Below are 25,062 nucleotides of genomic sequence, written 5' to 3' on the forward strand. Positions count from 1 at the left end.
GTATTCTTAAATGGTTGAAGTGCAAAGGGACACAAGTTAAAGTGAGGATTATAGGGGCAAACACATGCCTTATATTTCAATGGTGCTTTTCAAGTAAATAGAAATATTTCCGTTGTGAACAAAGTGGTAGAAGGTGATGGTAGACACACTGTACAGGAAACCAACGTCATTTTGTGTTGGGAGGGGTTTCAGGACGTTTTGAAGGCTTGAATGAAGCTGAGAGATTTTGAGAGCGAATCTTAAGAGGACAGTAAATTAGTGGATAAAAGAACAACCATTATGGTGAAGGAGAAAGCTGGGAGTGGAGAGAACTCTGACATTAGAAGAGTAGAGAGGAGTAAGGAGAGAAGCTAGGTGAAATTTTCTCACCCAAAGTATAATGGAATAATTTACCAGAGAAGGCCTTGCAAGCGACAATATAAATGTAACCATGCGGCAATAGAAGTGTTTTGGGAGCAGAAATGATTGAAGTAAGAAATTGAATCAATGAAATTTAAGGAAGAGGAGAATGCTTGTTCGATTTAAGGTGCTGTCACTTTTAAAAATCATGTTCTGTCTTTTGTTCAATTTTTCACAAATTCAGGTACGATGACAAAACTCCAAAAGGAGGGGATAGAGAGGGCTGGACAAGGGGAGGAATCCAGAAACAGTTTCCTCACAGTTATGCTATTAGCTCCAAGATCCATCAGCATGGCCCTGACTATAACATCACCGAAAGTTTACGCCGGATTCACCCTCATGTGGCCAGGTAGGAACCAAGTTGCAAATTCATCAAACGACTGCTTTTATTCCAACTCGCATCACCCTTCCCTGTGTCTGTTGGCCTACATTGGCTCCCGGTTAAGCAATGTCTCAATTTCAAAATTCTCATGCTTGTTTTCAAATCCCTGCATGACCTCACCACTCCCTATCACCTTTGCCAATCCTACAGCATTTTAAGATCGCTATACATATCAGATTTTGGCTTCTTGCACACCCCAAATTTAATCACTGCACCTTTAGCAGCCATTTCTTCAGCTACCAAAGTCTTAAGTCTGGAATTCCTTCCATAAACATTTACACATTTATATAGACATAGAATCCCTACAGTGCAAAAGTACACCATTCGGCCCATCAAGTCTGCACAATGCTCCGAAAAAGCACCCAAGGCCAGAATTGAACCCGGGACCCTGGCGCTGTGAAGCAGCAGTGCTAACCACTGTGTCTCTGTCCCGCCCTTAAAATGCTCCTTAAAACCTATCTCCTTGACCAAGTTATTAGTCACTGGATCTAATACCATTAGTACCAGGTCAGAAAGTATGGATTTGAGATCTAAGGTCTGACGGCACAGTCATTGGAACATAGGAATTAGGAGCAGAAGTAGGCAGTTCAGCCCTTCGAGCCTGCTCCACCATTCAATCAAATCATGACTGATCTCTTCCTTCTCTCAAATCCGCCTTCCCACCTGTTGCCCATATCCTTTTAACCCATTTTTAAAATCAAAAATGACTCAGATTCCACAGCACTAGGGGACAGCGAGTTCCACAAATTCACCACCTCTCAGTTCTAAATCTACCACCTCGCAACCTATATCCATGACCTCTCATTCTAGATTTCCCCACAAGGGTGAACATTTGGTCTTGTTTACTTTATCAATCCCATTTAGTATCAGATCAGAGCCCCTCTGATTCTTCTAAACTTCAGCGAACATAAACCCAAACTGTTTAATCTCTCCTCATTCGTCAATCTTTAATCCCAGAACAACCATGTTCCTACCTCATCCAAACTCCACTTGGAAGATTCAGGGGAAAGAGTTGCAGATTAGCGTCTGCAAGAACAAATGAGTTTGATTATCACATGTTCTAGGATGATGATATAAAGACTACATTAACCATCTCACAGAATGGGAATCCAGTCAGCAAGCCAGTTCAAGACCCACCCTCACTCAATGATGACAAGAACAAGATCAGGGAGAGCGGTGACGGCACCGCAAAGACAAAACCTGTAAAGATTGAACTTTGGGGGAGATGGTGATGGTAGTGTAAACAGTTAAGAAATAGTTTAAGATTGTTATTAAAAAAGGTGAGATTATACTTGGTGCGTGGGGAAGGGGAGATGTAAAATATTTGGTGAAAGATCATGGTAATGAGATAGTGATGTGTATTATGATGTAACAGTGACACCAGCAATCATGTGAAAGAGGAATAGTCATCCATGAGAGAAATGTGCTTAACTAGAACTTCATTATCTATAGAGTGTAAATAACATAGTTTTTGAAGAAACCTACCCAAGTTAGTCCTCAATCTCTTAGGAATAAAGGCAAACCTTCCTAACACTGATTAAGCCACAAGTTATATGAAGTGAGACCCAAATACTATTCATCATGGAAATCAAACCACAAGAGCTTGGAACTAGGGGTCACTGTTTAAACATAAGCGGGCACTCATTTCAGACAGAGATGATGAGAGATTCTTTCTCCCAGAGGGTTGTGAGTCTCTAGAACTCTCTTCCTCAAACGACAGTGGAAGCAGAGTCTGAGTACTTTTAAAGCTGAGCTCGATAGAATCTTGATTAACAAGGGGGTGAAAGGTTATTGGGGATAGGCAGGAATGTGGGGTTGAGTTTACAATCAGATCAGCCATAATCTTATCGAATAGTGGAACAGGCTGGAGGGGCTGAGTGGCCTACTCGTGCTCCTAAATGGGATGTTCGTGTACACACTACAGAGAGTTGTGAACACAGCCCAGGCCATCAAGCAAAAGTGGCTCCCATCCATTGTCTTTGTCTACACCTCCTGCTGCCTTGGGAAAGCGGGCAGCATAATCAAAGGCCCCTCCCACCCCAGTTATTCTCTCTTCCAACCTCTTCCATCGGGCAGGAGATACAAAAGTCTGAGAACACGCACTAACAGGTTCAAAAACAGCTTTTTTCCCGTTCCTGAATGACCTTCTTATGGACTGAACTGACCTCTTCACACATCTTCTCTACTGAGAAGCACTACACTCCATAAGCTTCACCTGATGCCTGTGTCTATGTATTGTGTATTTAGGTATGTCCTATGTTTCTCCAAGTGTGGAATGATCTGTCCGGACTGTACGCAGAACAATATTTTTCACTGTATCTCGGTACACGTGACAATAAATCAAATCAAAATCAAATAATACCACCTTCATCCAAGGAATCAACCTAGTGAATCTTCTCTGAACTACTTCCACCCATGTATATCTCTCCTTTAGTAAGCTGTACACGATTCTCTCGGTGAGATCTCACCAATACCCTGTATGATTGTAGCAGCTGACTGTCCTTTTGTACTCCACCTACCTTGAAATAAAGGCCAATATTCCATTTGCTTTCCTAATTGCTTGTTGTGCCTCCTAGTGTTGCACTGCCCTGAAGTATCAGCTTTGATAATGTGCTGCATCCTCTGAAGTGGGTCGTGAGTCCACATCTCCAACCTCGAAGACCAGAGTGCGACCACTGAGCCAGAGCAGCCATCATGAAATGCTGGTGTACTATTTTTATGAGGTCTTTCTAAGACATTATCAGAGCAGTCAGGAAACACATTTTGCTGTATTGTAGCTTTTGGACTCAGAAAAGGTGACTGTCATGATATTCAAACATACATCATAACACATACATAATGATAGACAGACCAACGGACCAATTAGCACACATAACATGACAGCCAATCACATACAAGAGCAGACACAGAATAAGACAAGAAATACAACACTTCCTGGGCGGTCCATCTGGAGACAGCACAGGGCCAGGACCTCAGAGGAAGACACTCACACTGTCACAACGTGCTGAGTACCAAGTCTGATGTATAAATAGTTAGATGGAATAAAACTGCGTTGTACCAATCGCAACCGTGTTGGTTCATCTGTACCTCTGAGCACCCAACACCTCATGATACCAGGAGTGAATCGATACCTACCGGCAAATCTGCCATCCTGAGCGATGGATACCCGCAACAAACCGCAGCCGTTGCAAGTCGCTGGGAACCTGGGCACAAATTGGAAGCTCTTCAAGCAGCGCTTCAAACTCTGCATGCAAGCCAATGAAAAACAGGGCGCCTCGGACGAAACAAAGATTGCCATGCTCCTCACTGACGCAGGTCAGCACGCCATCGATGTATACAACTCCTTGGCGTTCGCGGAAGGCGAGAACAAAGCTAAGTATGACACGGTCCTCCTCAAGGTCGTCAAGCACTTCAACATTGAGGTCAACGAAAGCTTTGAGAGGTATGTCTTTCAGCAGCGCCTGCAAGGTAAGGACGCGCTCTTTCAGTCCTTCCTGACGCACCTCCGCATACTCACGCAGTCCTGCGGTTACGACACCACCTCAGAGTCCATGATCCGGGACCAGATCGTTTTTGGCGTTGCCTCCAGTGGCCTACGCCAGCAGCTTCTAAAAATTAAAGGCCTGACCTTAGCATCTGCAGTTGAAGCCTGTGTCCTGCATGAGAATGCGACTAGCCGATATGCCCAATTTCAGGCGACCGAATCGGCACGGAGGGGGTCCCACGCGATCGAATCGGCAAGCCAGGCCGCCCACGAGGCCGAACGCGTCCAGGCAATCGAATTTCTCCCGGCCCGCGGCCCGGACGAGGGCGACCGTTTTGCGCGCTTTTTAAGGCCTCCCGCATTTGTGCGCGCCAAAACCTACGGCAACACTGAGGGATGTGCTGCGCAGGCGCGCCCGACGCAAGACCGAACTGCGCATGCACAGTGGCGTAACGAACGCCATGACGTCATGACATGCAGCAACTGTGGAGCTGCACATTTAAAAGGGCAATGTCCTGCAAAGTCCTGACAATGCCTACGCTGTGGCAAGATGGGCCACTACGCTGCCTACTGTCGAGCGGCTCAACCTGTTGATCTTCCACATCTCCGACAACCTCGCAGGAACGTGCGGACCATTCAGCCTCCACATCACGACATCAGGCACAGATGACCAAGACGCCTTCCGGGTTGCGGTCATTGATGCGAACCGGGTCAACACCATCAATCCGGGCGATGAATGGAGTGCCACCCTAACGGTCAACCCGAATTCGTCACCCACCTACTAGACTGGACTTATGAGACTGTTCACACGTCAAACTTTTGCAACAACTGTTTTATAATATGTCACTGTTTTATCATTACAGGCCTCGTTTGATCGTTCCAAATTTCCACTTTGTTCTTCTTTTGTTATGGTACAACCTCGTTAGCATGTCACACCTGACATCGCCCCTTGTATATAGTTAAGCCCCATGTACATGATGTAAATATTACGCACACACACACACCTTTAGCTGCACTCAGGACACATTTATATTTATAACCACGTAGGCACATAATCTTGTAAAAAAGGGGGATGTCATGATATTCAAACATACATCGTAACACATACATAATGATAGACAGACCAACGGACCAATTAGCACACATAACACGACAGCCAATCACAGACAAGAGCAGACACAATATAAGACAAGAAACACGACACTTCCTGGGCAGTCCATCTGGAGACAGCACAGGGCCAGGACCTCATAGCAAGACACTCACACAGTCACAACGTGCTGAGTACCAAGTCTGATGTATCAATAGTTAGATGGAATAAAACTGCATTGTACCAATCGCAACCGTGTTGGTTTGTCTGTACCTCAGAGCACCCAACACCTCAGTGACAAATAGCTTCATAAAAGTTGAATTGTTCTGAGTGTCTTGTAAAGCATGAACTCATCATGATTTGAGGTACAGCTAGACTGAATGAGAATCCATTTTATTACGGGGGAAACTAAAGTGCATAGAAGTGGTAGAGGGAGGGGTTTTGGAAGGGACAAGTGTGAAACGTTTATCTCTGACAATGCTCTGGGGTGTGGCACCATGGGAAATTATTTTGAAGTATATTGTAATTCAACATTAAGGAGTGGGAGAGTCTGATAAAGCTCCAATATACTAAAGAGACAAAGGCCCATGTTGACACATTTTAACATTTGGGCAGCCGATCAGCAGAATGCAGCAGATGGTTCTCCTTCCCTGCTGTGAAGAGACCATCGTGGTTTTGAATACAATTGTGAGCAGCCATCATTGCCAAATGTGTATCAGTTGTTGATTCTGTGTTGTGAATACTCACTGTTGCTGGAACCTGCATGTGCTGTGTTTTTTTGTGTCTTTGAATCATAGAATGGTTACAGCACAGATAAAGACATGACTGAGAGTGAATTATACAGACTCATCTCTCTCTTAAACACGGATGCAAAAGTCCTAGCAAAAGAGCTGGCGAGGTGCCTGGAGCGCCACCTGCCAGAAGCCACCACGGAATATCAGACCGGGTTTGTCAAGGGCAGACAACTAACAATGAACATCAGACGACTGCTGAATGTAATAATGACCCCATCCGGGGAGAGGACGCCAGAGGTGATTGTCTCCCTGGATGCTCAGAAAGTCTTCGATCGCATAGACTGGTGGTATCTCATGGAGGTCCTTGAACGGTTTGGGTTTGGAGCAGGGTTCACCACATGGTGAAGCTCTTGTATAGCGCTCATACGGCGAGCGTACGGACGAATGCCACCAGCTCCGAATACTTTTTTAGGAGAAAGAGGCAGGGGTGCCCATTATCCACTCCTGTTCGCGCTGGCAATCGAACCGCCCTAAGATCGACGGAGTGGTGGACAGGCATTCGGAGAGGGGGGCAGAGAGAATAGAGTCTCGCTCTATGTGGATGACTTGCCCTCTACGTGTCAAACCCCCTAACTAGCATCGGAAAGATAACAGGACTCCTTAGCAGGTTTGGGGCCTTCTCAGGTTCCAAACTCAACCTGGGAAAGAGCAAAATCTTTCCGGTGAATCCCCGAGATGGAGAAGTGCCTTCTGTACTGTAAATTCTATGATTTCTATGATAAGAGCTACTGTTTAAAGTGATCCTAAACAAGTTCAGGTACCTGAGGATAAAGGTGGCCCACACCTGGATGAGACTCCACAAATGGAACCTCTGCAGCCTTGTGGAGGAGGTGAAGAGGGACCTGCAATGATGGACATACCCGAGACCAGATGGAAATGGGAGGAGGAGTTGGGCACGGAGATAGGAAGGAGGACTCTGGATCGAGGCGCTGCACAGGATCAACTCCACCCCATCTTGCACCAGGCTAAGCCTGTGCAGTTCAACGTGGTGCACAAAATGCACCTTACTAAGACACGCATGAGCGGGTTCTTCCCTGAGGTGGACGATAAATGCGAGCAGAGACAGGTGAGCCCAGCCAACCACACCCATATGTTCTGGTCCTGCCCCAGACTCAGGGAATTCTGGACAGCCTTTTTTGAGGCCATGTGGAGGATTGTGGGGGGTGGAGGGATAGGAAGGGGGGAGGTGTTACGGAGTGGGGGGGGGTGCAGGGAGTACTGCCTGGATGACAGTGAGCTTGTGTATAGTAGAAAAAAAACATAGAGGAAGGCCATTCGCAGGAGGGGACATGGATCCCTCCCACACGTGGCAAACCAGAGAGGTGAACCTTCTAGTCTCCCTCAAGAACTCCACCCCGAGAAACAAATGTAATAATAAACAAAGTAAAGATTTCTGGCAGTAATTGTAAATACAAATGTAAAGTTGTGTATAATTCTTATTACTACATGTTAAAAATCCCAGTAAGAACACTTAAATAAAAGTAGGATAACACTGATGTAAATGATATTACTGGGACTACTGTCACAGACGCGGTGACAACTTGTGATACTAGTGTTGGCGTTGTTAGTGACTTGGTTATTTTTATCATTTTTATATTGTTCTGCAAAATTTGATATTAAGTGCAAAAATTCAATAAAAAAATATATATATTTAAAATTGTTCTGCTTAAGCCTTTTGAATTCGGCATATGTCTATCTGGCTATCTCCTTAGTTTCCAAAACTTTTGTCTATATGCTTCAGGAACCAATTCATATGCACCCAGAATAGCATTTTGTACCTGGTCATAATTCTTAGGCACCCCCTCTAAGAGAGAAACATAAACTTCCTGTGCCAACCCCGTCAAATTACTCTGCATGGATAATGTCCACTTTTCTTTTGGCCACTCCATTTGCGATGATATTGTCTCAAAAACCCTAAAAAAGGTTTTTACCTCCTTCTCTTTGAATTTTGGGAGAGCTTTTATAAATTTAAACATATCGCATCCAGGTTTCGTTCTACTTACAGGCACATCCCCTCTAATGTCCAGTGCCTTAAGCTGAAATTCTCTCTCTTTTGCTTTTTCCTCTCTCTCTAATGCTTTTTCCTCTCTCTCTAATCCCAACTTTCTCATTTCATTCTCCATTTCTTTTCTGTTTTGCTGCATCTCTAAGTGTTTCATTTGTAACTGGATTTTAGCTCATTCTCCTGATGGTTGCCATGACCCAGGCTGTGTTCCTGGCATCTCTCTCAGATTCAAATGTTGAGCAATGGCTTCAGTTATCTCTACCTTCCTAGCTTCAGCCGGTACCTCTACTTTTAATTCACCAGCCAATTTGACTAGCTTGTCTTTTCAAAGTCCTTTTAAATAAACCAAAGACAAGTCGTCCACCTGAAGAAAATCTTTAGCAGCTTTCAGAGCCATCCTATTATATTGCTACAAATTCATGTCTCTTTTTAATTTATACTGTAATCCAAACTTCACCATCTGCCATACCAAAGATCACGGACCCGAACCCTCAAATTATGTTACGACACCCTGGGCTAGGGCGTGGTCAATTTTGTACTCTTTGACCCGAAGTCGGAACACAATTGAATTAACCGATAATTCTTGACTGCCCAATAATCACAGTCACCATTATTATTTCCTTCCTTTGGTACTCTATACTCCTGTTTATAAATTCCGGGTTCTTGTATGCTGTATTAACTGCTTTCTCAACCTGCTCTGGCACTTGCAATACTTAGTGTAAATATATCCCCAGATTCCTCTGCTCCTGCACACACGTTAGAATTTTACCCCTGATTTTATATTGTCTCTCCTTGTTCTACAAAAGTGAATCACTTCACACTTCTCTGCACTAAATGTTATCTGCCACTTCTCTGCCCATTCTGCCAGTCTATGTTCTTTTGAAGATTATCACTATCCTCCAATGCAGTTTACAGCACTTCCACATTTTGTGGCAACTGCAAATTTTAAATTATGCACTGTGCTCTCAATTGTGGGTCATTAATACAGTAAGTCCTCACTTAACGTCAACGCACTTAACAGGGTTCTTCTACCTTAACCTACCCAGATACCAGAATGTGAGGCAATCCAGACACCAGAGGGTAATCCATCCCACATACCAGAGGCGAGGATCTGCAGCTACTTGTTGAAAGTAATGATACCATCGCACAGACCCTCAGAAGCATGCCGACACAAGATGTCGCTGCAGAGACCCAAAACGCATTTAATTCATGGCGCAGGCCAGCGACCAGATGGGTGCTACCGGAGCCAACCGAAAGACAAAAAGCACTCAAAAGACAGCTCATAGAAAAGATAAGAGGAGGCGGTCGCAAATTGACACTAAAAACAAAAAAGTGGAAGAGAGGAGAGTGAGGGATACTGTTAGTCCCACCGAGGACACCAAGAAAGAAGATGTCAGCAATGTGGCTGACAGGCCAGAGACCACACAGCAGAGCAGCAGCAGCAGAGAGCATTGTGAGAGCACACAGCAACACAGCAGCAGAGAGCATCACAAGAGTACATAGCAGAGCAGCAGCAGCAGAGGGCATCTTGAGAGCACACAGCAACACAGCAGCAGAGAGTATCACGAGAGTACACAGCAGAGCAGCAGCAGCAGACAGCATCATGAGAGCATACAGCAATGCAGCAGTAGCGAGCATTGTGAAAGCACACAGCTTTGCAGCAGTCAACAGCATCGAACAAAGCACAGAAGAAGCTGAAAACACCTGGATGGCCACCAAGAACAGAAGAGTTCAAGTCACATCAACTAAAAAGGCGAAAACACAGAAGACCAGCATGGAAACCAGTTTTCCAGAAAGCTGACAAGACCTCAGATGATCAGCGGGGTGATCCTATTGGAGGTGCACAGTGAGCTGTGCACAAATGACACTAGTAACAGACATATCATGTAAATTAAAGCACAGTTAAATCAACATATCATGTAGATTAAAGCTCAGTTAAACTCTGTACAGATACATGCCACATGTGTTGAAAGAAAATGCAAATAATGATTTTATGTAGGACAAAAGATGTCTCTTTGTATAAATGTTCACATCTTCAAAGGAAGGGGGATGTGGTGATATGTCTGTGACTAAGATTGTATGCAGATAACAATACGACCTCCAACCAGCTGGTGGAGTCAAACCTTGGTCACGTGATGTGGCAGACTCAGCGATTGGTAGGAAGGCATACACAAGGACAGTCGCACATCGGGTAGTTCCAGACCAACCTAGTCTGTATTGCATTCTACATGTTATCCTTCCACGTGTTAACTAATAAATCATCATACTAAGTAACTCATCAACAGTTCTGTGAGTATCATTGCTATAGCAAGACAACAGAACACAACACAGGTCTTGCTGCATTTGGACACGGACTGCTTCATTATCTGAGAAGTTGCGAATGGTGCTGAACATTGTGCAGTCATCCACAAACATCCCCACTTCTGACCTTATGATGGAATGGAGGTAATTTATGAAGCTGCTGAAGATGGATGGGCCTTGGGCTTGCCAAGATCTTGCCTCCTGGACTTGCCTCTCTTGCCCAAGCTGACTCCCAGCCTTGTCTCCTGGCCTCTGTTCTTACCTTAGTCCTCGGGTTCTTACCTTAGTTTTTCAGTGGCTCCTGTCACCTGGCTCTGCTTCTGGCTCAAGCTGCTGCCTTCACTCGTGGCTTTGCTCCTGAACTTCCATTTAAGTCCTAGGCTCCATCTAGTGGCAGAAGTTGGTCAGTGTAGGTAGCCAGAGCTTCAGCTGCTACTTGCATTGACTAACCTCTGCCAATAGATGGAGCCTGAGCAATCTAAAAGTACTGTGTACTGAGGTGAGTACTGTGATTTAAAAATTAATTTAATTGTATATTATATTTCTCTTGTATTAGTGATACATTTTATTTTGCAAGTTATTTTAGCTAGGAATGCACAGTGCTCACATGTATGGTACAGCATTTCAACTTGTACATTGGTTTTTCCAGGCGATAAAGCTCCAAAGGAACCTAACTCTGGCTTTAATATTGATTTCAATGGGAACCAATGATTCATTCAAGGTTGGTTCATTTAAAGTTGCAATTTTCAGGAATGCAACAACAACTTTAAGTGAAGGCTCAAGAAAAAAAAGGAGTCCTAACGCAAACCCCTGGGGAAGCCCACTGTATACCTCCATTCCAAAAAACAACCATTTACCACTGCTCTGTTTCCTGGCACTCAGCCAATTTCTTATCCATGCTACTGCTATCCCTTTTATTCTATGGGCTCTAATTTTACTGACAAGCCTGTTATGTGGCATTTCATCAAATGTCTTTCGGAGGCCCATGTACACCATGTCAACTGTATTTTGTTTTATTCTTTCATGGATTGTGAGCATCGCTGGCTAGGCCAGCATTTACTGCCCATTTCTAATTGCCCTTGAGAAGGTGGCGGCGAGCTGTATTTTTGAACTGCAGCAGTTCATCTGGTGTGCGGACATTCACAATGATGTTAGCAAGGGAGTTCCAGGGCTTTGGATCAGTGAAGGAACACCAATATATTTCCATAGGAGGGGACCTTGCAGGTGGTGGTGTCCCATGCATCCAGTGCCCTTGCCCTTCTCGAGGTCTCAGGTTTTGAAGATGCTGTCTGTTGTTGAAGGAGTCTTGATGAGTTGCTGTAGTTCATCCTGTAGATAACACACAATGCTGCCACCGTGTGCCAGTGGTGGAGAGAGTGAATATTTAAACCTGCGGATGATGTGTTGATCAAGCAGACAGCCCTGTCTTGGATATTGTCGAGCCTCTTGAATGCTGTTGGACCCACAGTCATCGAGGCAAGTTGGGAGTATTCTATCACACTCCTGACATGTGCCTTTCACATTCCAATGAGAATGAAAAATTCCAAGGGGAGGGCTCATCATCAGTGGTTAGCTAAAAAATTAAAGGCAGTGCTAAAATTAAAGAAAAAGTACATATTTGCTAAGGCAAGTGACAGGTGAGAAAATTGGGAAGAATATGATGAACATCAAAGAATGCCAAAAAGATTGATAAGGAGGGTAAAACTAGAGTATGAGTGAAAGCTCGCCAGTAACATAAAGATGGACAGTAGGAATTTCTATAGATATTTAAACAAGAAAAGCATTAACAAAGTCAACATTGGTCTTATGGAAAGTGCATCTGGGGAATTGGTTAGGGTGGCACAGTGGTTAGCATTGCCGCCTCACAGCTGCAGGGTCCCGGGTTCAATTCCAGCCTCGGGTGACTGGGTGGAGTTTTCACTTTCGTCCGAGACTGCGTGGGTTTCCTCCGGGTGCTCCAGTTTCCTCCCACAGGCCAAAGATGTGCAGGTTAGGTTGATTGGCTCGCTAAATTGCCCTAGTGTCAAAAAGGTTGGGTGGGGTTACTGGGTTACGGGGATAGGGTGTTGGTATGGGCTTAAGTAGAGTGCTCTTTCCAAGGGGCGGTGCAGACGCGATGGGCCGAATGGCCTCCTTCTAAACTGTAGATTCTATGAAAGTAGGGCAATGGCGGATGAATTAAACTGATGTTTTGCGCATGTCTCCGCTATAGTGGACACCTCCCAGAAATAGCTATAAATCAGGAAATGGAACAGAGGGAAGAACTTGGGAATATTACAATCACCAGGGAAGTTGTGTGCAGCGAATTGTTGGGTCTGCGGGCTGACAAAACTCCTGCTCCAGATGGACTTCACCATAAGGTCTTGAAAGAAGTGGCTAATGAGGTTTTTGATGCATTGGTTCTAATTTTTCAAAATGCCTCTGATTCAGGGAGGCTCCATTTGATGGGAACTGTAACTCCTTTATTCATATAGGGAGGGAGACAGAAAGGAGGGACTGATCGACCAGTTAGACTAACAACTGTCATAGGGAAAATGTTTTAAGCTATTATTAAAGATGTTATAGCAGGGAACTTGGAACAATTCAGAGTAATCAGGCAGTGTCAACATGCTTTTCTAAAAGAGAAATCATGTTTAACCAATTTATTGGTGATATTTGAAGGAGCACATGTGATGTGGATGAAGGGAAACTGATGGATGTACTCTATTTAGATTTCCAGAAGGCATTTGCTAAGGTGGTACAGCAAAGGGTATTACGGAAAATAAAAGCAAATGGTGCAGGAGATAACATGTTGACATCAATTGAAGATTGGTTTGTTAACAGGAAATAACAAATTGTCTTAAATGGGTCTTTTTCTGGAAAGCAGTATCATAGAATTTACAGTGAAGAAAGAGGCCATTTGGCCATTGAGTCTACATTGGCCCTTGAGAAAGCACCCTACTTAAGCCCACATCTCCACCCTATCTCCATAACCCAGTAACCCAACCTAACCTTTGGACACTAAGTGACAATTTAGTGTGACCACTCTCACTTGTGGTCACTCAGTACCCATTATTCCTGGTGGCCACACAGTGCCCATTATCCCTGGTGGTCACTCAGTGCCCATTCACCCTGGTGACCACTCAGTGCCCACTCTCCCTGGTGATCACTCAGAGCCCACTCTCCCTGGTGATCACTAGTGCCCACTCTCCCTGGTGATCACTAGTGCCCACTCTCCCTGGTGATCATTACTGCCCACTCGCCCTGGTGGTCACTAGTGCCCATTCTCTCTGGTGAACACTCAGTGCCCCAATCTCCCTGGTGGTCTCACAGTGCCCATTCTCTCTGGTGGACACTCAGTGCCCAATCTCCCTGGTGGTCTCACAGTGCCCATTCTCCCCAGTTGACACTCAGTGCCCAATCTCCCTGGTGGTCTTACAGTGCCCATTGTCCTTGGTGGAAACTCAGTGCCCAGTCTCCCTGGTGGTCACTCAATGCCCAGTCCCCCCAGTGGACACTCAGTGCCCAATCTCCCTGGTGGTCTCACAGTGCCCATTCCCCCCAGTGGACACTCAGTGCCCAATCTCCCTGGTGGTCTCACAGTGACCATTCTCCCCAGTGGACACTCAGTGCCCAATCTCCCTGGTGGTCTCACAGTGCCCATTCTTCCCAGTGGACACTCAGTGCCCAATCTCCCTGGTGGTCTCACAGTGCCCATTCTCCCCAGTGGACACTCAGTGCCCAATCTCCCTGGTGGTCTTACAGTGCCCATTGTCCTTGGTGGAAACTCAGTGCCCAGTCTCCCTGGTGGTCACTCAATGCCCAGTCCCCCCAGTGGACACTCAGTGCCCAATCTCCCTGGTGGTCTCACAGTGCCCATTCCCCCCAGTGGACACTCAGTGCCCAATCTCCCTGGTGGTCTCACAGTGACCATTCTCCCCAGTGGACACTCAGTGCCCAATCTCCCTGGTGGTCTCACAGTGCCCATTCTTCCCAGTGGACACTCGGTGCCCAATCTCCCTGGTGGTCTCACAGTGCCCATTCTCCCCAGTGGACACTCAGTGCCCAATATCCCTGGTGGTCTCACAGTGCCCATTCACCCCAGTGGACACACAGCACCTATTCTCCCCAGTGGTCATTCAGTGCCCATTGTCCTTGGTGGACACTCAGTGCCCAGTCTCCCTGGTGGTCACGCAATGCCCAGTCTCCCTGGTGGTCACTCAATGCCCAGTCTCCCTGGTGGTCTCACAGTGCCCATTCTCTCTGGGGGTACTCAGTGCCCAGTCTCCCTGGTGGTCACTCAATGCCCAGTCTCCCTGATGGTCTCACAGTGCCCATTCTCTCTGTGGGCCACTCAGTGCCCAGTCTCCCTGGTAGTCACTCAGCACCTATTGTCCCCAGTGGTCACTCAGTGCCCATTGTCCCTGGTGGACACTCAGTGCCCAGTCTCCCTGGTAGTCACTCAATGTCCAGTCTCCCTGGTGGTCACACAGTGCCCATTCTCTCTGGGGGCCACTCAGTGCCCAGTCTCCCTGGTAGTCACTCAGCACCTATTGTCCCCAGTGGTCACTCAGTGCCCATTGTCCCTGGTGGACACTCAGTGCCCAGTCTCCCTGGTAGTCACTCAATATCCAGTCTCCCTGGTGGTCTCACAGTGCCCATTCTCCCTGGTGGACACTCAGTGCCCAGTCTCCCTGGTAGTCACTCAATGTCCAGTCTCCCTGGTGGTCTCACAGTGCCCAATCTCCCTGGTGGTCTCACAGTGCCCATTCTCCCCAGTGGACACACAGCACCTATTCTCCCCAGTGGTCACTCAGTGCCCATTGTCCTTGGTGGACACTCAGTGCCCAGTCTCCCTGGTGGTCACGCAATGCCGAGTCTCCCTGGTGGTCACTCAATGCCCAGTCTCCCTGGTGGTCTCACAGTGCCCATTCTCTCTGGGGGTACTCAGTGCCCAGTCTCCCTGGTGGTCACTCAATGCCCAGTCTCCCTGGTGGTCTCACAGTGCCCATTCTCTCTGTGGGCCACTCAGTGCCCAGTCTCCCTGGTAGTCACTCAGCACCTATTGTCCCCAGTGGTCACTCAGTGCCCATTGTCCCTGGTGGACACTCAGTGCCCAGTCTCCCTGGTAGTCACTCAATGTCCAGTCTCCCTGGTGGTCTCACAGTGCCCATTCTCTCTGGGGGCCACTCAGTGCCCAGTCTCCCTGGTAGTCACTCAGCACCTATTGTCCCCAGTGGTCACTCAGTGCCCATTGTCCCTGGTGGACACTCAGTGCCCAGTCTCCCTGGTAGTCACTCAATGTCCAGTCTCCCTGGTGGTCTCACAGTGCCCATTCTCCCTGGTGGACACTCAGTTCCCAGTCTCCCTGGTAGTCACTCAATGTCCAGTCTCCCTGGTGGTCTCACAGTGCCCATTTTCCCTGGTAGTCACTCAATGTCCAGTCTCCCTGGTGGTCTCACAGTGCCCATTCTCCCTGGGGGCCACTCAGTGCCCAGTCTCCCTGGGGGTCTCACAGTGCCCATTCTTCCTGGGGGACACTCAGTGCCCAGTCTCCCTGGTGGTCTCACAGTGCCCATTCTCCCTGGGGGTCATTCAGTGCCCAGTCTCCCTGGGGCCACTCAATGTCCAGTATCCCTGGTGGTCTCATGGTACCCATTCTCCCTGGTGGTCACTCAGTGCCTATTCTTCCCAGTAGTCACTCAGTGTCCACTCTCCTTGATGGTCACTTAGTGTCCATTCTTTATGGTGGTCACTCAGTGCCCAGTCTTCCTGGTAGTCTCACAGTGCCCATTCTCCCTGGTGGTCACTCAGTGCCCAGTCTCCATGATGGTCTCACAGTGCCCACTTTCCCTGGTGGTCATTCAGTGTCCAGTTCCCCTGGTGATCACTCAATGCTCACTCTCCCGGGTGGTCACTTGTGCCCACTCTCCCTGGTAGTCACTCAGTGCCCATTCTCCCTGGCCTACTCGTGACAATAAGCGATTTTCATTTTCATTTCATTCATTCTCCCTAGGGGCCTCTCAGTGCCCAGTCTCCCTGGGGGGTCACTCAATGTCCAGTTTCCCTGGTGGTCTCACAGTGCCCATTCCCCCTGGTGGTCACTCAGTGCCTATTCGTCCCAGTAGTCACTCAGTGTCCACTCTCCTTGATGGTCATTTAGTGTCCATTCTTTCTGGTGGTCACTCAGTGCCCAGTCTCCCTGGTGGTCTCACAGTGCCCATTCTCCCTGGTGGTCACTCAGTGCCCAGTCTCCCTGATGGTCTCACTGTGCTCACTTTCCCAAGTGGTCATTCAGTGCCCACTTCCCCATGTGATCACTCAGTGCCCATTCTCCCTGGTGGTCAACCAGTACCTAGTCTCCTTGATGGTCACTAGTGCCCATTCTCCATTGTGGTCACTCAGTACCTACTCTCCCTGGTGGTCACACAGTGCCCACTCTCCCTGGTGGTCACTAGCGTCCACTGTCCCTGGTGGTCACTCAGTGCCCACTCTCCCTGGTGGTCAAACTGTGCCCACTCACCGTGACAGTTCCTCAGCATTCATTCTCGTTGTGTCAATGGTCACTCAATACCCACTCTCCCTGACAGTTCCATAATACCCTCTCTCCCTGTGACAGATGGTCATTCAGTCTCCAGTCTCCCTACATTCAGAGGTGGATGTACAATGAAACCCACCATGCCTAGGCACAAGGCCTCAACTAATGGGGGAGTCCCCTGCCGGGCCAGTGCACTGGGCACCCAGTGGGAGGCTGATTACTCTGTGTTTACTGATATTCCCATTTGTAAGTCTATCAGCAGCAAAAGCAGAGTGAAATCTGCTTGGTGAGTCAGAAAGAGCAGGTAAACTGGTAATGAACGGTGAGCTTGAGGCAGATATGTGCGCGAGACCTCAGCAAGAGGTGAACGAGAGGCAGCTAAACCACGAGGAGCCGAGCAGGTGAGAAGGTTTGCGTGGGGACTAGTAGACCCAGGCCAGCAACAGCTAGGCGTGACCACCGAATCAAGCCATGAGGTCAGCGCCGAGCAGATTTGCGACGAACGCCGACACTAGTGAACCCACACCAGCAACAACAGGCATGTGAGGCACAATGTCCCAAATCAAGCCACGAGGAGCTGACGATTAGAGGAGTGAACCCAGGCCAGCAACAGACACAGGGAAACGTCTTGAGGCGAGGGAGAGGTGTAGTGACCACAACGAGTGAGGCACGTTAACTTGGAGACCCCAGGCGAGTGAGTTGAGTGAGATTGTGAGACTAGGAGAGTGTGAGGGGTGGGGGAGACTGTGAGGCACTGGGGGTGGGGGGGGGGGGGGGGGGGGGAGAAGAATGTCAGTATGTGGGAAGAAGAGTTGGGTTCGGTTGCAGACTTGCAGGGAGGGAGAGTGTGCGAGAGCTGGGCTGCATTATGCAGGGAGGGAGAGTTTGTGATGGGGTGTTCATTATTATTAGCTGCCTAAAATCATGATCAGTTTTTTTTAGCAATATCAAGTGACGCTATCAATCTGGCAGTCAAAAACGCAGAAAATTGAAGACGAGGTAAGAGGCCGAAGCTAGACAAAAAGACAGTTTGTCATTTACTTTAAAAAGATTGAGGTTTTGAACAGTGCACTGCACATTCATCCTCATCCAAATGTATGGGTGACTTAGACTTGCCGAATTCTGGAGAAACCACATTGCCTGAAGAAGTTGAAACTGAGGTGACAACAGATATTGCCGATCATGAAATTTCCAAGGCTCATATTGAGGATATGTGTGTGTTCATTTAAAGATGTAAATTATCTGGAATAATTGATTCTGTATAATCGGCTCAGTTTGAAAAGGAGTGTTCTTATAGGGGGAAAGTGCTGAGATACGTTGTTGCCACAGTCAAACTGCTCGCTTCTTTGGGACTACCTATAAGAGGACATGATGAGTCATCGTTGTCAAATCGAAGAGGTAATTGTTTAGCCTGCCTTGAATATCGCAGTGAACCTGATGAGCTTCTTATATTGTGGCCCAGGCAAGACCAACTTTTTAATGCACCAAATCTCTTCCGACTCCATTACTATTATAGCAGAGCGGCTCAGAAACCTATTCTCTAATGAAATAAAATATGCTAAATACTATTCCAAAATTGTTGATTCAACATCAAATGTGAGTTACGCGGACCAATTAACATCAATTTTAAGATATGTGACCAGTGATGGTGAAGTTGTAGAGCGATTTTTTTTTTTTTTTTCCCAGCTACAGTCCCACACTTCTGAGTGCCTGGAAACAACTATAGGTTTGGAAATCTAAACTTGTCATGGGAAGAGCTTCGATAATGCCTCAGATATGACAGGAAAATATTCAGGTCTACAAGCAAAACTGAACAATGCATGCCCCTGTGCATTACTCATCCCATGTTGCAATCACTCCTTGAATTTAACCTGTAATGCTGCAACTGAATCTCTGAGGAGCTGTACATTTATTTGACTTTGTTCAAAAGTGTAGACTTTTTTTCAGTTTCCACACATCGGTGGAATATGTTGCTGCTTTGGCTGTGAGAATGAGCTTTCATAGAATCTCTACAGTACAAAAAGAACAAAGAAAAGTACAGGACAGGAACAGGCCCTTCGGCCCTCCAAGCCCGTGCTGACCATGCTGCCCGTCTAAACTAAAATCTTCGAAAAGAACAAAGAAAAGTACAGCACAGCAACAAGAAGGCGGCCATTCAGCCTATCGAGTCTGCATTGACCCTTGGAAACAGTGCCCAGCCTAGGCTTAATCCCCTGCCCTTTCTCTGTAACCCCACCTACCCTTTTGGACACTAAGGGACAATTTACATGGCCAATCCACCTAACCTCCGCACCTTTGGGCTGTGGGAGGAAACTGGAGCACCCAGAGGAAACCCACATAGACATGGGGAGAAACATCAAACTCCACTTTGCTGATATAAAGGAAACCCTCTTCAACATTGCCATTTCAATTTCATAAAAACCACCACGTGTGAAAGCTGAATCAAAAACCTTTGCCGAGAAGTTTGAAAAGTACGATATTGCTGTTTTTACTCTTTAGTGGAACTGTTTACTTTAAAGAATGAGTGCTATGAGCAAATCACTGCAAAATGTTGATCCAACTTTATTGAATGTAGAGGCACTAACATAAACGGAAAAATTGGTCCCTCTGATGATGGGATATCTACAAGATTCAGGAAGTTATTTTTTGATTAAAATAGAGACAATGAAATCACTTTAAAAGGGAAAGAGAAGATCATCATTGAGTCTGCCAAAGCTATTTGTGACACAATAATGGTGCAATTGCAGAATAGAAGTGAATCTGCGAAGAAAACTGTTGATTTATTTTGCATACTTTTTGACAGACATTCGGATGAAAATGCTAAAAATTATTACAGGAAGAAATTAAGTGAATTCTACTGGGAGGACATACACAACTCTTTTTGGAGCTGAAATGAAACAATTCATTTATTTCATCAACAATGATAAATTTGGTGCTTCGAGATCGGCAGCTGATTTGAAAAGTTTTTTGAACAATGGGCGCGAGGTGCTCAGCCCCGCCGTGTCCCATTTATGCCTCACCATGCCAGCGGGATGCTTCATTACGCCGGCTGGTCAATGGGGTTTCCCATTGTGGGGAAACCCCATGCTGTCGGGAAACCCCTGGGCGCTGGCAAAATGGAGCAACCCGCCGGCAGAGAATCCTGCCTAAGAACTGTCACAAATGCTTCCGATGAACATTGGGGAGTTTTAAAATTATTTGTGAAATACAATGAATCAGATGCATTTGACAAGTTCAGCAATATTAACCATTGAAAGTGCATTTTTACAAGATTTTACCTATGATGATGTCTTTGATTTTGTAAAGAAGAAGTGTAGAAACACAGCTATCCAATTTGTCACGCCTCCAAGGGATGAAGCAAGAAAATCTTGGAAATCTGACACGCTTCCATTTTCTCTTGTTTAAATTCTGGTCTGATATATTGGCTGCAGCTGGTCACTTGCTGGTAGTTCTAACTCCATCATTCTCGAGCCTGGCATTCAGAAAGTCTTGAGGCCAAAGAACAGAATCCTGCCAAACAAAGCCACTGATATTGGACCTGTACTCACTGGACACTTCATTCACACGAATGCATGGCAATAAAAAAATCCCTAAAGCTAATGGCACGCGAGGTCATTTCTAAGTGCTTGTGATGAGAGTTCCTGCCTCTACCATTTTTTCAGGCAGTGAGGTCCTGATTTCTGTTTTGCCTTGGGTTCAGGACTTAGATTGGGTTTCTTTAAGGTTTGCCTGTTACCCTAAGAATGCTACCATCGACTGGCATTCGTAAAAACCTCCCTTGTTTATTTACAGAACTGTACATCTCAGTACTGTGCACGAGGTTGTACTTCCCACCAGATATCAGTCTCTTAGTCATGTGGCTTCGCATTATGGTTACATCAGGATCATCAGGTGCTCCTGGTGTTAACCTTTTACAGACTCCACCATCCACTGGGTGAAAGAATTCTCTTTAACATCCCCCTAATCCTTTGGTCAATATTGTAACTGCAAAGCAACTTGATTGGCTAACTTCCTCGCTATTAGATTGATCTTCAGGCAATTAGTGCATCGTAGTTTGTAAGTCAAGTTGGTTTTCTGTGAAAACTAACCAACAGCCAGCCACCAGCATGATTTCTGGAAAGGATTAGTTACAATGGGAGCAGGATAATCTGCCCATCAGAACTGATGCTGCAACTGAACTCAGTGGTCTTAAACTTCTTAGAATTACACATTTAAACAAGAATTTTGTTCATTATTGGTCTGCCAAGAGACTTCCAAATATGTTTATGTTTCCTGTAGCAGCTAATGTACATTCACATCGATGCAGTTATTGGTGTGGGATCCATATAAAATGGTTGTGAGCAATTGAAGTGCATAAAAACACCTGTGCACCCTTTAAAACAAAACTCCAACTTACATTTCCCAGCAGCAGAACAGAGGGACAATGCTTGCTCTTTCACCTCATTCTCAAATGAAATCAGTGCATGGCTTCTCTACCTTCTATTCCTCCTTTCAAACCTTCCTTAAAACGTATCTCCTTATGTGATTTGGTGTCAAATTTTGTTTGATACTATGACGTTAGGTGGATTGGCCATGCTAATTCGCACCTTAGTGTCCAAAGATGTGCAGGTTAGGTGGGGTTACAGGAATACGGTGGGGGAATGGGCCTAGGTAAGGTGCACTTCCGGAGGGTCGGTGCAGACTTGATGGACCGAATATTCTCCTTCTGCACTGTAGTAATTTTCTTTAAAAAGCACATTGATATATTTTACAACATTAAAAGTGCTGTGTCAATACAAGTTGTTGTTTATTAGCAAATATTTACCCTGGTATTGTGCACTGAAGTGATCAAGAACTTCCTGGAGAGACTACTTTGATTTCCAAAACAACAACAAAATCATGGACTCCCCCAGTTATAAATCAAATGTATGTTGTGATACTGAATCGCATAGATCAGGGTTTCCCACACCTTTCTAGGAGCGTAATTCTTTTGACCTCCCAAGAATACTGAAGGAATCCCTGAGAAACATTCTGATTATATTGAAGAATTAAAACTCCAAAAAAAAATTATTATTGCACAATGGGTACAGACATCAAAAGAAACTTAAAAGATGCTTCTTTGTATTATATGAACACATTTCATACAACAAAAAGGTTCAGTCATTCAACAAATACTTCCAAGTCTTACTTTCGTTTTGTCATTTTTAATGGGTGCACCCACTCACACACACTCGCCCACCCTCACCCACTCTCATCCTCACCCAATCTCGCCTTTATCCACTCTCACAAAGGCTCTTTTTAGCCCCCACCCACCCCAAACGCCTTTCGGGCCCATGGCTGACCGGCCACGGAACCACTGAAGGAGTCCAGGGTTTCGCGGAACCCAGTTTGGGAACCTTGACATGGATCATGCCAAGTTAGTCAGTTTTAGCTGAACTGGACATTGAGATGTTGCAATTGTGAAGCATAAACACTGAAATGGACTGGTTGGGTCAATTGACCTGCTTCTATGCCATATATTCTACCTATGTAATTACTCAATGTTCCATGGACGAGAAAGTTAGCCATGGTTCTTATTTTGGTGCATTGAGTCTTAGTGGAAAATACAAGTGAACTCCCGGTAAGATCAAAATAGGGTGCATGGCCCCTTTTCAGGACTCATGCCTCATTAAAAATTGGACCCTTGTTCACACTTCACAAGTGCAACCAATAAATAAGAACCTGTGGGTAGAATAAAAGAAATCTTGGCTAAAAATGTCAACATTGATCAGATATCTATTCCCTGGAGTGACAGGAGATTCTTTGAAGTGCTTCTTGCTCAAAATAATCATCTTCACGAACACGAGATGGGCTAGCTACGTTGTGCAACAGAATCTTATTAGAAGTGCGAAAGATTATACATCAAATAAAACTGCACTGGGAAAATGGATGCAAGAAAAAACAAATTACTGCCACAGCACTCGGATTTTACAGTGTCCTGCCATAGGAACTGAATAAACATTTTGGGCCCCAGTCAAACAAAGATATCCTGATTCAAAATAAATTATCATTCTTTAACAATGCAAGCATAAAAGTGTATGTTGCGTAACATGCTCTGCAGTTACAAGGATCTTAATTTAATGAGTTCAGATGTAGTTCATGTGCTTGTTTTATAACCTGGGTCAGATTACAGTTTTTCAGATGATTGTCATGTTATCAACAAAAGCAGTGGTAGCTGTCTCAGCTTATCGTGGTTACATTCTCCTCTCCTATGAATACAGACTGTGTTATGGGCCAGGGTTTAGAGAACCCCAAAGTGTATCATGGAGTTCACCTGACCCACAACTTTTACTAGATTGTGGTATGGGGAGCACACGGCCCACTCTACAGGTGTGATACAGTAGAAATGGAAAAGTATATATATTATAAAGCAAAACAATGTTTATTCTATTAACTCAAGTTAACCTTTTTAAAACATACAGTGAACATCTTAGCAACCATTCATTCAAATAAAACCCCCAAAGAATACAACACTAATTAATCCTTAATAAATTCCCAAACAACATCCAGAAGACAAAAGAAATACCTTTTAAGAGAAGCACATCAGGTTTAAATTCACTACTGAGAACATTTATAATTCTGAATTCACCAAATGATCAAGAGATAGTCTTTTCATGGCAGAGAGAATAACCGTACACCTGCTTTGTCTGGCTTCAGCTCCAACACTGAAACAAAACCAAAAAAACACAGACACGCCCAAGCTTTTCTCAAAGTGAAACTAAAAGCAGAGCCAGAGCTCAGCTCCACCCACACTCTGACATCACTGCAGTGACATGAGCAGCCAAACATTTCTTAAAGCAACATTCTCATGACAGCAGAGACTAGGCCACTGCATGTGCAAAACACTCACCTATATTTGTATCATTGATTTCTTTGAGACCTTTGGTGTAATTATTCAATATATATACCCCAGTTCAAATCCCATCACAGCAGATGATGAAATTTGAATTCAGTAAAAAAAAAAATCTGGAGTTTAAAGTCTAATGATGACCATGAAACCACTGTCAATTGTCGTAAAAATAATTTGGTTCATTAATGTCCTTTAGGGAAGGAAATTTGCCGTCCTTACCAGGTCTGGCCTACATGTGAGTCCAGACCCACAGCAATGTGGTTAACTCTTAATTGCCCCTTCAAGGGCAATAAATGCTGACCCAGCTGGCGATGCCCACATCCCATGAATGAATAAAAAAAATACATTGAATATAAAAACGGCAGATGGTTGGTGCAGACTCGATGGGCCCAATGGCCTCCTTCTGCACGATAGGAATTCTGTTTCTATATCGAAAAATCAAAAGAATTAAGAAGTGCGTGCTCAGATTGATCATAGCCTCAGTGCCAGTCGTTCGACATCGTTCAGGCCTAAACCCTACAAACAAGAAGTTAATATTTGTACTAAATTCAGAAAATCCCTTATGCTATCTCCCTAATTTCAAAACTGGTTACCCCACCACATCCAGAGCAGATGAAGCAATTATGAAATTCAATTCAATTCCATCATGTAAGATGCAGGATTGAAATGTACCATTGTAGCCCTATTCAGCTTGGGTCCTCAATTAAGCATTTAAGTGATGACATTTATGAGTACTACGAATGGCACTGAGGCTATGATCAATCTGAGCACGCACTTCTTAATTCTTTTGATTTTTCGATATAGAAACATAGAATTCCTATCGTGCAGAAGGAGGCCATTGGGCCCATCGAGTCTGCACCAACCATCTGCCATTTTTATATTCAATGTATTTTTAAAATTCGCTCATGGGATGTGGGCATCGCCAGCTGGGTCAGCATTTATTGCCCTTGAACGGGCAATTAAGAGTTAACCACATTGCTGTGGGTCTGGAGTCACATGTACTTCAGTGCCTGTAATGCAGGAATGCTCTGCCGGTTTGTAATTTTAGTATCATTTTTACCTGCTGAATTAGTTTGTCTATTTTTGTGACAACATGGTTGCTACTTTGGTACATTTTAAAAGTGATTACTTTGCCTGTAAGTGATTTTTTGAATGTAACTCATACTGTAAGTTAACCTTTGGGTTGTGAACATGTCCCTGAATAAAATATCATTGTATTTATATA

General features: G+C 45.3%; 1 protein-coding gene across 5 annotated transcripts in view; it reads left to right on the plus strand.

The window, feature by feature from the left end:
• saxo4 (stabilizer of axonemal microtubules 4) overlaps positions 1–25,062 on the plus strand; it is a 344,826-nt gene that overhangs the window by 181,808 nt on the left and 137,956 nt on the right. For all 5 annotated transcript variants that reach the window (XM_072466827.1, XM_072466830.1, XM_072466826.1 and 2 more), the window contains exon 12: positions 584–748. In XM_072466827.1, the coding sequence (XP_072322928.1) occupies positions 584–748 (165 nt within the window). The remainder of the gene's footprint in view (positions 1–583; positions 749–25,062) is intronic.

The sequence above is a fragment of the Scyliorhinus torazame genome, chromosome 10, assembly GCF_047496885.1.
Source record: "Scyliorhinus torazame isolate Kashiwa2021f chromosome 10, sScyTor2.1, whole genome shotgun sequence".
Lineage (NCBI taxonomy): Eukaryota > Metazoa > Chordata > Chondrichthyes > Carcharhiniformes > Scyliorhinidae > Scyliorhinus > Scyliorhinus torazame.